We start from the raw sequence: 13,097 nt of genomic DNA, 5'->3' as shown, positions 1-13,097 counted from the left end.
GAGCAGGATTGGGGGGTGGAGAGGTGATAAAAATAGACTTTAGCTTTGTAATATTTCACCTTTTTTTCTAAGGAGAATATATTTATATAAAAAATTTTAAAGTTATTTAAAAAACATTCTTGTTAAGTGAGAAAAGTGCTATCAGCAGAAACATCAGATCCACGAAGGCAGATGGATTCAAGCAGTCAAAGGGCTGAATAATGCTTATTCAAAAGGATCAAGTTATTTCTCTCAATTCTGAATTGGGCCACTGAAAACATACTTTCTCCAGGACAAATGCTCCTAGCAATAAGAAATTTTCAGGTGGTGGGGGGTAGAATACAATTATTTCCCCACCATTGTCTCATTTGCGAGGAAAACTTAGAACAGCTTTAGAGAATGAAAACACCCCAAAGACTCATTCTCAGAAAACTTCAACACTTGAAAAAGCACTAAGTTACACAAGTGGCCCTCCACAGCAAGCTCTCCCAGGTACACACACTCCTGACGCCGTTCTCCCCAGGGGCTGCATGCCTCTGCCCCTCCCCTCCTGCAGGTCTCTGCTTGAATGTCATGTCCTCAGAGAGGACTTCCCTGATCAATCTCCTCTCTAGCATAGCACCCTTGATCCCTCTTCCCCTACACTGTTTTATTTTTCTTTGGAGACGTAGTGCCGCTTGGCTGTTACTGATTATGTGTGTGAGTTTACTCTCCCGCCCAAATGTGAGCTCCAGCAGGGCAGGACTTTTGTCAGTTTCCTTCCCAGCTGTGTCTCCAGCACCTAGAACAGCATCTGGTACCAAGTTGGGGCCCAGGAGTATCTTGTGAAGGAATGGCTGAATGGGTTCCCCGAACTGCAGAAGCTTTTCCCAGCTGAGCCCCAGATGGGAGCTGAGCAGGGACAGAGGTAGGAAAAGAGGGGCTCACCTCCACATTCCAGACGTAGGAGCTGTGGAAGAGCTCCGACCACATCTTGCCTACTTTGTTGATGTCTTTGACATCCCAGATGTAGATGCTGTGGTCCTTATACACGCAAGACAGCCACTGATGGATGGGGTCGAAGGTCAGTGCCACTGTATCTGGGTAGACTGCTTCTGCCTTCCTGCGGAAGAGGAAGCTAACAAGGCCACATGGGTCATCAGTCACCATCAATGTCAGTGTGAGTAATGACAGCTGCCTCTGATGACACTCGAGCTGCCTCTTGCCTGGTAATGCCATCCCTTATGGTAACTGGGGTTACCCTCCAACTCTACTTCTCTCTCCTCCCTCCCTCTTCCTTTGGTTTTGCTACTACTACAGAGGTTGTAAACTGCAAGCTTCTGCCTGGTCCCCGAGAACACCTGAATTTTCATCTCCCCTCGTTTCACCCATCTCCCACTCCAACTCTACTTCTCTCTCCTCCCTCCCTCTTCCTTTGGTTTTGCTACTACTACAGAGGTTGTAAACTGCAAGCTTCTGCCTGGTCCCCGAAAACACCTGAATTTTCACCTCCCCTCGTTTCACCCACGCAAGCTCCATCGTCTCTCTGAGCATGGAAGGATAATGGGCATGTACCTTACTTCTCTCTCATTAGCCCCACCAACACATGACCAAAAATCCCTATGCCAGGAGGCTGGGGAGCTGTTCCCTGGCCTAGGGCCTCCCTGCAGAGGCTACAGTTTACTAAGCACTTGCTACGTGCCAATCTAAGAGCTCCTGCTACACTGAATTCCCACAGTCTCCATGAGAGGCATGTACTGTATTTCACAGATGAGGAAACTAAAGCACACACAGCGAAGGTGGCAGAGCTGGGTGGCCTGGCCCCTGCAACATGACAGCGTGGGTCACTCAGAAAAAGTACCCGGGAGCTAGTGTCCGGCAATCTCAAAGAGGCAGCCCCAGGCACCCAGCACCCCCTGGTTAGATAGCCCCTCCCCCCAAAAGCCTTACAACAAAGGGGAAGATACACCACAGCTCAGCCCTGCCACCCATCCTCAACATGGCAGCCAGAGGGATCTAATAATGCTTAAGGCTGACTATATAACTAATGCCAATGCCTAAAATATCCAGTGGCTGCTCACTGACCTCAGAAGACACTACAAGCTCCCTGCCAGCCTCCATCCATGTTCGGACCTGTCTCCTGACATCCCCCCCGGCACACTGGGCTCTGGCCATACAGCTCCTAGCTGTTCCTGCACCATGCCAACCCCAGGACGTTTTGCCCTTCAAGAGTTTATACTTGTTATTAGGACCCACCTCTCCACATAGCTGGCTCCTCCTCACCAGAGAGACTTCCTCTGGCTCCCCAATCAACACAGCCTGACCCCCAGGCATTTTCCTTCCTGAGTTCCTGGTTTATGTCACCGAAGCATTTCTGACTATCTGAAATGACTTTGTTTATATACTTGCTTATCATCAAGCTCCCTCACTAGACTGCAGACTTCATGCTGGCAGAGATTTTGCTGCCTCGTTATAGCTCTATGCTTCCAGCCCAGACCTGGCCAGATCGGTCCATGAAGCTGGAAGCACGACTGGATGTCAGCAGACAGACTCTGGGTGGGCCCCTCTCCCACCCTCTGCTGGGCAGTACCTGGGCTCCAGGCCCTGGGCCACATCCACCCCAAGGTAGTGTGGTTTGGGCAGGTTCGCGAGGTATTGCAAGCTGTGGGCCTGGAAGATGCGGACTATCCCATCTGTGCAGCCGCAGAAGATGAGCTCCTGGCTGACACAGAGGCAGGAAGATAAGGAGACCTGTGGGGGCAAAGGGGACCCAAGTGGACTTGGTGCTCCACGTGGCCCAGTGCAGAGACATAGGGACTAACAGAGTAGACTTCAGCGTCCAGAGAAGCCTTAGAGTTCCTTGGGTCTAAGAAGCCCATTTTAGCAAATTTTAAACTTTTGGAATCAGGGTATAGCAGTCACTATTGAAGGAAATGTGCCAGCAGGCAGGCAGAGGCACAAACTGTGACAGAACTGTCTACAGAAGAACTCAACTGTGTGTGGAGAATAATCTGCTCAGCAGATTGTGACCTCGGAGAGGTAACGTGCAGGACCAGGGCTGAATCTGAGACTTCTGTTTTATTCCCTATTGTTTAAAAAGAGCTTCATAGAGATTAGACTTCAGAGCAACGCAGAAAAATGTGACTGTATACAGGAAAGACTCTCGGACTAGCTATCCTACCCAGGATACACAGATGGAAGGGGCAGGAAGTACCAGACCTCTGGACGTAGATTAGAGGAGCTTTTCCAAATCTAGAGGGACTTAATTTATAAGTCATTTAAGACAACTGCTCAGGGGTAACCACCCATCTGTCAAAAGCTTTGGACTCACTTAAGCTGCTGAAGTTCTAGAAAGAGGATTCAAACGAGAAAAAAAAAAACAAATGATGTTTAACCAACTAGGAAAAACAGCTGAAACTCCGAATTCTTCCACAGGCCTGACACCGTGCCATTAGCCCTAAAGGTGAGCTCTGGAGGGGAGCCACAAGAGCAGGGGGAGGAAAAGGAGGGAAAATCATGATGCTCCTGCTGATAGCCATCCAGTCTCAGAACCGCAAAACAGTTTGGATTCAAATCCTCAGAACCTGAAGAAAAGTGCTTCTGCAATTTATAGATATATCATCCTTTAATTTAAAATGTTATGTATTTTTAATATAGTCCTTTTTTGACTAAAAAACGAAGTCAGTAATACCTTAGATTTGGGGGGAAAAAAAAAGATGCAGTCCTCCCACCATCTAAGAGTGCTCAGTGAAGAAGAGAAATGGGAACTGGATCAAACAGTGATGGGAGAGCAACTGTAACCTTGAGCCCATCACAGGGTACCAGGCACCATGCTGCGTGCCTTCTATATATTATCTCATGGGACTCCCTGACCAACTCTGTGAGGCGGGCAGCAGGATTTCTGTTTTATAGATGAGGAAACTGAGGCTCGGAGAGGGAGAGTCACTCACCCGGAGTCTCACAAGCAGAACTTCTGAGGAGTCAAACCCAGAGCCAGCGGGATCAACTACCAGGCAGGGGTATTACTGAGCATCCCTTGGAGACACATGCCCTGCGCAGAGTGTTTTCCCCGCTGATGGCAGGCAGGGAGCGTGGGGTACCTTTAGGTTGATCCACTTCTCCAGCACCCTCTTCTCGTTGAACTGGCAAAGGAGGCCCGAGTAGGACACACAGAAGGTACTGCCGGCCATCCGGCCCCGGCCGCAGGCCACACCACAGAAGATGTTGTTGTGCAGCTCACCCAGGATGCCCGAGCGCCCGATGAGGGGCACTGTGCCCGTCACCTGGAGGCACAGCAGGGCTCAGTGAGTCACTGTCCACATGGCCTAGATCCCAGCAAGGTCGCAATGGGACTCTCAGGACCAGAGAATATGACACATAGCTAAACAGAAGGACTCTAAGACGTTCCTCCAAATGAAGAAGGGAAGAAAGAACCAGAACACACACTTCTAGGCAGAGGGGCTGGAAGGCAGCAGTCCAGGAAAGAGGTGTGGCCCCGGGGTCGGTGGGAGGGGAGGAGATTTCCCAGCAGGGCCTGACAGTTAGCACCTAGAGAGCAGGCCCAGAAGCAGAACCTCTGAGCCCACTGCCTCCAAATCTCAGGTAAAGACAGGAGTCCATACTACCCCTAACGGTTCGTCTCCAGGCCTGGCTAAGGGGGCAGGGGAAGAAACCTACCTTTGCTTCCGTGGAGACTTCCAAGAACCAGAACCTCACGTGCCGATTCCCTACGGTGACAAAATAGCTGCTGTCCTCAGAGAAGGAGAGGGCGATGACCCTGCACGATACCTTGTTGGAAGCCACCACAATGTCTTTCTGGAAAGATCAATGCAGACAAGTTCATGCCAGCACCCATCCATTGAATCGTTTGTGCCTTTGCCCTCAGCCCGGCATCTCCTCACCCTCCCCTGCTCCAAGTCACATTTCTTTGGGCCCTCCAGTGAGCTGCTTTATGGGGAAACCCATGTGTGGCACTCATCGTTTCTAATACAGAGGAGACTGAGGCATGGAAGGGTTTCCATGTGTGAGTAAGTTCCAGAGCTCTCCCCCCGAGTCCACGCTCTATAGCTCACACATGGCTGAGCCTTCACAGCATGAAATCCTCTCGATAGTGGAAGGTGCTTCTCCCCACCTCTGCCAAGCTCAGAGAGGTGATGTCATGTGCTTAAGGTCACACAGCATGTAATGAACAGAACCAGGATCTGGTACCCGCTTGTGCCACGTCCAAGTCCTGCCCTAGCTGTTCCAAAGTCCAGCCTTCCAGCACATATCAACTCATTGATAAGTCTCACAACTCAATGAGGTAGATGCTAGCATATTCATCCTACAGATGAGGAAACAAGCTCACAGAGAAGTCAAGTCACTTGCTCAAGGTCACAGCTGGTCGACTTGAAAATAATTAGGTAATTCTACTAGTTGAGAGCTTGTCATTTGCCTCACAGTAAGTGTCTAGAACAGGGATCAGCATGCAACAGGTGCTCAATAAATATTTTCTGGATAAATGAGCACCTTACCAAATTATCTCATTTAGTTCGCTCAATGCCTGAGCCTCAGGGTGCTCTGGCAGCTGGCTGCCTGCCCACACACCCATCAATTGTCTTACCTTCCAGTCCCAGACGTTCAGTACCATGTCGTGCTGGTAGCCCATGGACACAATGTGCTTCATATTGGGGGAGAAGGCCACACAGGCCACGCCATACTTGTGGCCCAGCATCTCTGCCACCTGACTCTTCTCATCCACATCCCAGATGCGTACAGCAGGCCTATGCCCGTTCTGGGGAAGGCGGGGCCGTTACTGCTGATAGGTTCTGCACCAGGCAGGGCTAGAAGGGCTTTTAGGGCTGAAATTGTCATTGCCCCAGGATGTGTCCAAAAGCCACCTCCCCCATCTGCCCAGGAAGAAGCTGTTCTAGGGACCTCCCAGGCCTACTGGTGGGTAGAAGGAATGGCCCCAAGGTCCCTCCCCACCCACTCAATCACCATCACAACTCACCTCCCCAGTCACTATGTACTTCCCATCAGGGGAGAAGGCCAGAGCACTCAGAGACTTCCTGGGGGTAAGGAAAGGAGCTGGTCACTGGTTCCAAGGTGGGTAGGCAGCCAGACCCCTGTCTGGCTGTGCTCACAGAACTCTGCCCACTCCCGGCTTCCAAGCCTTGAAAGAGGCCAGGAGAGGTGATACCAGCAGCTCCCACACAACCAACACTGCCTGTGTGCCCGGCACAGCACACACTGCGTTCCTTCCATCCCCTCCTGCCAGAAGGGGTCAGTGGCACAGGGAAATGGGGGTAAAAACAAAGGCCCCAAACCCAGATGGGGGGGTCACTGTACAGGGACCTTCCTTTACTCTCCCTCAGCAGGGCTGGGCTCCCTAAGACCCCACCCACCCTGTAACCCCAAGAAATTCAGGTGCAGGAAATGGCACCAATCTGGTCTAACTACGGGCATGGTGCTGAAGGGAGGATCCTGGCAGATAGCACGCAGAGACAGCCTGCAGCTGTGCTCCACTGCTAAACACACTAGGTGTTCTGGAAAACCCATGAACAGTCAACATGTTTCTCTCCCGCCTTCACAAGGACTGAATGACCAGGCTCGTTTGTATGTGTTTTTGGCAGCAAGTTTCATGGTTCCCAGATGCTGTTGTTTTCTTCTCCCCTCTCTCTTTTATCTGTGTTCCTTGATAGTCTAGTAATTGTCTCCCTGAGTTAATTGGTGTGCAGATAACTAAGTAAATGCTCTGAGTTCTGACAACCACACGGAACATTTATCATCATCACCTCAACTCTGGTGGCTTCCCATTGCTCCTACAGCAGCAAACAAGGCAAGCTGCCTATCCAATGGCCACGTGCCCCTGCTTCCTCACTGACAGAATCCAAGTTTCAATTACAATGGCAGCGTCCCCAGCGAGAGTGCATTTCCTCACCTCTCCTGCAGCTACACAGGCACAGCTACACAATGGATTCTGGCCAACGAGAGGTAAGCTGAAATGCTGTGTGCAATTTCCAGAAAAGCTTCTTAAAGGGAACTCTTTGCCCTCATCCCCAGTCACTGCCCTTCTGAATCAAGGACATGACAGCCAGAACTCCATCTCAGGCCATGAGACAACCTCAAGAACAGAAGCCTCACAATACACATGGTCAGAAAGACAGGCATATGGGGGTTCCTGATGCTTGCAGGGACACCAGCCGCCCGGGTGCCCACCTCTGGACTTCATTTATGAAAGAAGGGTATGTCCTTATATTTGAAGCCATGCTTGCTGTGGGTTTCTGTTGTCTAAAGCCACTCCTAACCTGTCACCTACCTTGAGCCTGTGCCTGGCCCTCTGCAAAATGCTATATGGGCATCACTGCACTAATCCCTCAAGTGCACTTTGTGAAGTCAGGACTCTCAGCCAGTTTTGAGATGAGGAGACTTCAACACAGGGAAGTCCTGCCCACATTACCTAATCTGACAGGGCAGAGCCCTGGCCATACATCAGAATTCCCTGCAGAGCCTTTTTTTTTAACATTTCTTTTTTTTTTTTTTTTAAGATTTTATTTATTTATTTGACAGAGATAGAGACAGCCAGCGAGAGAGGGAACACAAGCAGGGGGGGTGGGAGAGGAAGAAGCAGGCTCATAGTGGAGGAGCCTGATGTGGAGCTCAATCCCAGAACGCCGGGATCACGCCCTGAGCCAAAGGTAGACGCTTAACCACTGTGCCACCCAGGCGCCCCCCTGCAGAGCCTTTGAAAAATGTCAAAGCCATGCTAAGACTAGTGAATGAAATCCTGGTGAGGAACAGGGTAATATCTGCAGTTTCAGAGAAGTTCCCCACAAGATACTCACTGATCACCAGAGGAAAAGAGGCTTCACAGTTGGGAAAGCCTGGCAGACACCACTTTCACCAAAGGCCCAAGTGAACACCACCAGTCATAGGAGAGATCAATATCTAGCATCCTGCTAGAACGCACTGAGGAGAAAGCTGCATTCCTTCTGATGCAGAATCTCAGTCTATGAGGAAACATCAGACAAGCCCAAAAGCTGGGGCATTCTACAAAATACCTGGCCCTGTAATCCTTAAGTGTCAAGGTAATGAAAGTCAAGAACAGATGAAGAAACTGCTTCAGACTAAAGAAGCCCGAAGAGATAACTAATGCAACGTGTGATTCTGGACAGAATCCTTTTGCTATAAAGAATATTCTTGGAATAAACGGTAAAACTTTAAAGAGGCTTAGATGGTAGTGATGTACCAATTTTAATCTCCTGCCTTTGTTGATACTATTGTGGTTCTGAAGGATGTTCCCCCTTCCCAAGGAAATACTGAAATATTCAGAGGTATAGGGACATCATGTCTGCAGCTTACTCTCAAATGGTTCAGAAAAAAAAAAATTACTATATATATAGACCAAGAATGATAAAGCAAATGTGGTAAAAGGTTAACATTTGGGAAAAATGGGTGAAAGGTATACAGGCATTCTTCGTACTGTTCTTTAAAGTATAAAATTATTTCCGTATAAAAAATTAAAAAATTGCCAATACCTAGAAGTGGTTTCTGTTTCTACCTCATCTCCCCCTCACTCACTTCTTCATTCCAGGCACAGGACTCCCGGCTGCTCCTCAAAAAACCCAAGATTCTTAACCACTGCGTGGCCTTTGCCCTTGCTGCTTCCTCCACCTGGAACACTCTCCCCACACTTTCACAGGGGTCACCCCCTTACTTCTCTCAGGTCTCAGCCTCCGGGAGGCCCTCCCTAGGCCCTCTGATATGGCTCCCCTCTCCCTCACCATTCTCTGCCTGCACGGCTGCCCTAACACATCCTCATTCTTTCCTCTACAGCAATGGTCAGAGTTGGCTAGTAATTTGCCAACTGGTTTAGTCTGTCTCCCCCGCTGAGCTGTCGGCTCTACAAGAGCGGAGATTCTCACTGTCCTCAGCACCTGAAACACTACCTAGCACAAAGCAGCAGAATGTAGCTGAACTGACAGATGAGTGAATGAGTTAGTCACCCACCTACGAGCTTCCAAGCAATGTGGAGAAGGGGTTAGGTACCAGGACCCTGGTCCCACCCCTACCCAATGCCCAGGGCCCAGCCTACCTGGCAGTGTTAAAAATGTGCTGCTGCTTGTTCTCCTTGGGATTCAAAATCACCACCACACAGCTGGGGAGAAAGAGGAAAATATGTCCAAACTAAAGGAAGTACTAGGGTCCAGGGATGATTCTATTCCCAACAGAAGAGCCCACATATAAATAAAGCTCCCTCTGAACAGAAGAGTCTCTCCTCCCCCTCCAGGTATCTATACTGAGAATTCTAGGACAATTCATGTTATTAAATAATACATTCTTAAACAGAAACCAACACTTCCTCTGTGGTAACTATTCTGTCAGGCCCTGGGCTAATAAAGACCTTATGTACACAATCTTTTTAAATCCTCACAACTGCTGGGTGAAGTCGGACATCTTAGTCCCCTTTTAGAGATGAGGAAACTTGAAGCCCAGAGAGGGAAAATCCTTTGCCCAGGGCCAACCAGCAGGTCACAGACAGAGTGAGGATATGAATCCATACCTGTCAGATTCAAGAGCCCACCCCTGTCCTCTATCCTGCACTGCATCCCAAAGACGGAATAACACATACAATTCATTAGAAATGACGACAGGTTTGGCCTGCCCTATAGGCATGGAGGGAGTCCCTTCAGTGCCTAGAACAGTGCCAGGCTAGATCAGTATTTGTGAAATAAACAGTAGGAGGATATCTTTCAGTCCTCTCAACTACCCAAAAGGAGGATATCACTAATTCTGTTTAATGGATGAAAAAGGAGGTGCTCACAGGAAAGCACATGGTGGAACTGGGACACAAATCCAGGCTGTCTGACACCACGGCTTGGGTCTTTCCCAGAATTACTGCCACCTCCCACCTGCAGTCACAATAAGGCTTTCATAGTGATCATCACATGCCAGATACTGTTCTAGACACAGATGGACCCATGGAATCCTCTCTGCAGCACTCAGGGGTAGGCAGCTTATCTGCGGTCTACAGATGGAAGAGCCAAGGCCCACCCACTCACTCACCCTGCTAGGTAGGCCACGTGGCCTGTACTGGGGTCACAGGTTAGGCCACTGCTGTTCTGGGCTGTGATGCCAAGTATCTTCTCGAGTGACACCTGTGGGGGAAAAGCCCAAGTCAGAAGGACCTGTCCCAGTAGGTCCTTCGTGGCACCAGTGCCTCAGCCACACATTCAGTCCCTGTGGCCTCCAACACTAACTGAGCTTCTACAGTCATGCTACCAACAGCTAACATTTGTTCTCAACACGCCTTTGAAGGACACAGACTGGTGAGGAAGACAGACAAAATCCCTGCCCTCTTGGAGCTCACATTCTAGTGGTGATGGGATGAAGGACATAAAAAACAAAACAAATATGTAAAACAGATGTCAGGTGATGACAGGAGCAAAAAAGAAAAAGCAGGAAAGGATATTGGGAGTATAGGGGAAGGAGAGAAGGCTTCACTGAGAAGGTGACCTCTGAATAAGTTTCTAAGTATTTTATATGGATGAAAGATCTGAAACCCCACAACAACCCAAGGAAGAAGATACAACTGTCATCCCTATTTTACAGATGAGATTATTAAAACTCAAAATCCCACATCTGTGGAGTGGCAAGGTTGGGCTACAAACCCAGCTAGTCTCTGGCTCCAAGGCCAGTACCCTGGGCCCTGCAGGAGAGACACACCAGTGAGCAAGAGTGGACACCCTCTGTTCCCTCAGCAAATTCAGTCTAGAGGTTCAACAGTAAAGAAACAACTGAACAGTCACATTTAAAATTTAAAAATTCTCTAAGCAAAATAATTTAAATGGGTGAGTCTTCATCATAGTTAATTAAACCTATTTAGAATATGGACTATTAGAACTGTGGTATTTTCATGTTTTGAATACACTAGCTTCCAATTCTTACAAAGTAAAACATTCTCAAGCAAGTCCTTGGCCCCAGAAATGAGAGGCAAACATAGGATGATATTAGCTCACGCTTCTTGAGCATTTACCAGGAGCCAGGCACTCTTTAAATACCTATAGCTGTACTGACTTACCTAATGCTCACAATAACCTTGTGATGTGTTCATCATTGTCATCATCTCCATCTTACAGATGAGGATATAAAGGGGTCCAGAGAGATAACCCACCCAGGAAGCAGCAGCACCAAGACTCTAACCCAAGCAATCAGGCAATGGCACTCACATGGTTTTTATATCTGTCAATCAGCACTGCTGGGCACTAATGTAATATGGTGGTCATTTTTTAGAGTAGAGCGTTTGTCAGCCAGATGGACTCTGTGCCACCAAACAATAAAAATAAATAAATGACACCAATTACTCAAAATACACAATCAAACAATAGTAGTTACCACTAATAGAGTACTTGCAACGTGCCAGGTATTGCTCTAATGCTTAAGATATGTGAGCTCACTTAATCCTCACAAATACCCTATAAGGGAATATTTATATTATTATCCTCATTTGACAGATGAGGAAATCGAGGCACAGAAAAGTTCATAACGAGAACAGAATTAAGGGTTAAGCTCAGGCAGTCTGGGTCCAGAGGCTGTTTAACCACATTGTTTACTGCCTCTCTGAAATTGCTATTGCTCTTCCTCTATTTTATACACAGTTTAGAGCTCATGAGGCACTTTCAGGTACATACAAGATAAGGGCTACAAAGTACAGGATGCTAGGTAAGAGATTAAAGTAGGTATCTGTCTTAGGCTGGGGTTCAAGAAGGCCTCTCTGGGTAGGGATATTCAGGCTGAGACTTTAGGGATGAGGAGCCAGCCAGGTGGACTGCGGCGAAAAGCCCAGAAGACTCAGCAAACACTTAGGACCCAGCAAACAAAACTTTCCTGGAGCCTCAGGAAAACAGAAAACAGGCTAGGGTGACTGCACATTGGTAAAAGGGTGCACAAAGGAGGTACAGCCAGAGAGGTGGGCAGAGGCTACTCGCCCAGGCCTTGCAGCCAGGAATGGGTGATATAATGAGAGTGCAGCAGGAAGCCATGTGGCAGGAACAAGATCCACCAGCATCTACCATGTTTCCACCTTCTACCTGGCCTCTTTTAACCAGGTCATAGTCACAATTTCATTTCTGCTCCCCTGAAACTCCATGATATGGTTATTGTTACTTCTATTTTATAAAAACAGACTTTGTAGCTCAGAGGGTTAGAGAACAATTTTTTAAACTGCTGCTGTGCTAATGGAATTCCTTCTACCTACTACTTACTTACAATTACTCACATGGTCTCCATAATTTGGGGTGCCAATATGTAATAAGAATTCCATACTGGTAAGGCAGAAGGAAAAAGGCGGCAGGCGGGGAGAGAAGGTGGAGTGAGCTGAGGGACAGACGAGGGAGGTAGAACTCGGGATTGAACACTGGTAGGGACCCTAAAGATCCAGCGAAGGGCGAGGTCAACAAAAATGGAAGAGCCCAGAGAGACAGCTGAAGGTGACTAATGGGATACGCAGGAAGGAGAGAGTAGATGGTGATTAGAACTAAAATACACTCTGGGGATAGGAAGAAATGGGCTAGGAATGGTGGGCACTACCTCAGAGAGGAGACGGGAGAGTGGGAGGAGCCCTGGCTAACGGGGCGGGACCTAGGAGACCAAGCGGGCCAGAGAGGAGCCTGAGCGGACGAGCCGAGGGCTGATAGGCGGGGCCAACGATCTAAGGGCGTGACCAGGGGAGGCCCAGGGGAGGCCCAGGGACCCTGGAACTGGGGTGGGCAGGGCAAACAGCTCCTCACCCGGTTCTGCACCGTGTCCTCCGACGCCGCCGAAAGTCGTGTCCGCCGCCGGAGACAGAGCGGCGGAGCGGGGGGAGGAGAGCACTGGCCCCTCCGCGCCGGAACTCCCACCGTGACGGATGGCAGCTTCTCGACAGCATCGTTCCGCGCGTAGCCTCCGGGCCCCAAGGCCGCCATCGTCGTGCCGGAGCCCGGCGACCGTTACGCTCCTCAACCGCCGCCGCCGCCTCCACGTCCTACTGGAAGAGCAAACGGCCGCGGGAAAGCCGGCGCCGCCGCCCATTGGATGCGGCGTTCCCGGGTCTGGCCAATGTGAGGGCTGCCGGGCGGCGGTTTTGACCAATGAGGGCTGAGAGGCGGAGCGAAGTA

General features: G+C 49.3%; 1 protein-coding gene across 2 annotated transcripts in view; it reads right to left on the bottom strand.

Moving 5' to 3' along the window:
• WDR62 (WD repeat domain 62) overlaps positions 1–12,991 on the bottom strand; it is a 44,596-nt gene extending 31,605 nt beyond the window's left edge. The window contains exons 1-9 of one of the 2 annotated variants that reach the window (XM_045799986.2): positions 12,729–12,991; positions 10,006–10,097; positions 9,035–9,097; positions 5,951–6,008; positions 5,561–5,731; positions 4,636–4,773; positions 4,059–4,241; positions 2,549–2,709; positions 907–1,096 (exon numbers count right to left, since the gene is read on the bottom strand). In XM_045799986.2, coding sequence (XP_045655942.2) covers positions 907–1,096; positions 2,549–2,709; positions 4,059–4,241; positions 4,636–4,773; positions 5,561–5,731; positions 5,951–6,008; positions 9,035–9,097; positions 10,006–10,097; positions 12,729–12,905 — 1,233 coding nt within the window. In that variant the 5' untranslated portion in view covers positions 12,906–12,991. The remainder of the gene's footprint in view (positions 1–906; positions 1,097–2,548; positions 2,710–4,058; positions 4,242–4,635; positions 4,774–5,560; positions 5,732–5,950; positions 6,009–9,034; positions 9,098–10,005; positions 10,098–12,728) is intronic. The other variant, XM_045799985.2, reaches the window with a different exon arrangement.
• Between the last annotated feature and the right edge of the window lie 106 nt (positions 12,992–13,097).

The sequence above is a fragment of the Ursus americanus genome, chromosome 21 (genome assembly GCF_024610735.1).
Source record: "Ursus americanus isolate L20-20 chromosome 21, mUrsAme1.1.p, whole genome shotgun sequence".
Classification (NCBI taxonomy): domain Eukaryota; kingdom Metazoa; phylum Chordata; class Mammalia; order Carnivora; family Ursidae; genus Ursus; species Ursus americanus.
This window is presented reverse-complemented; position numbering and strand designations above follow the sequence as displayed.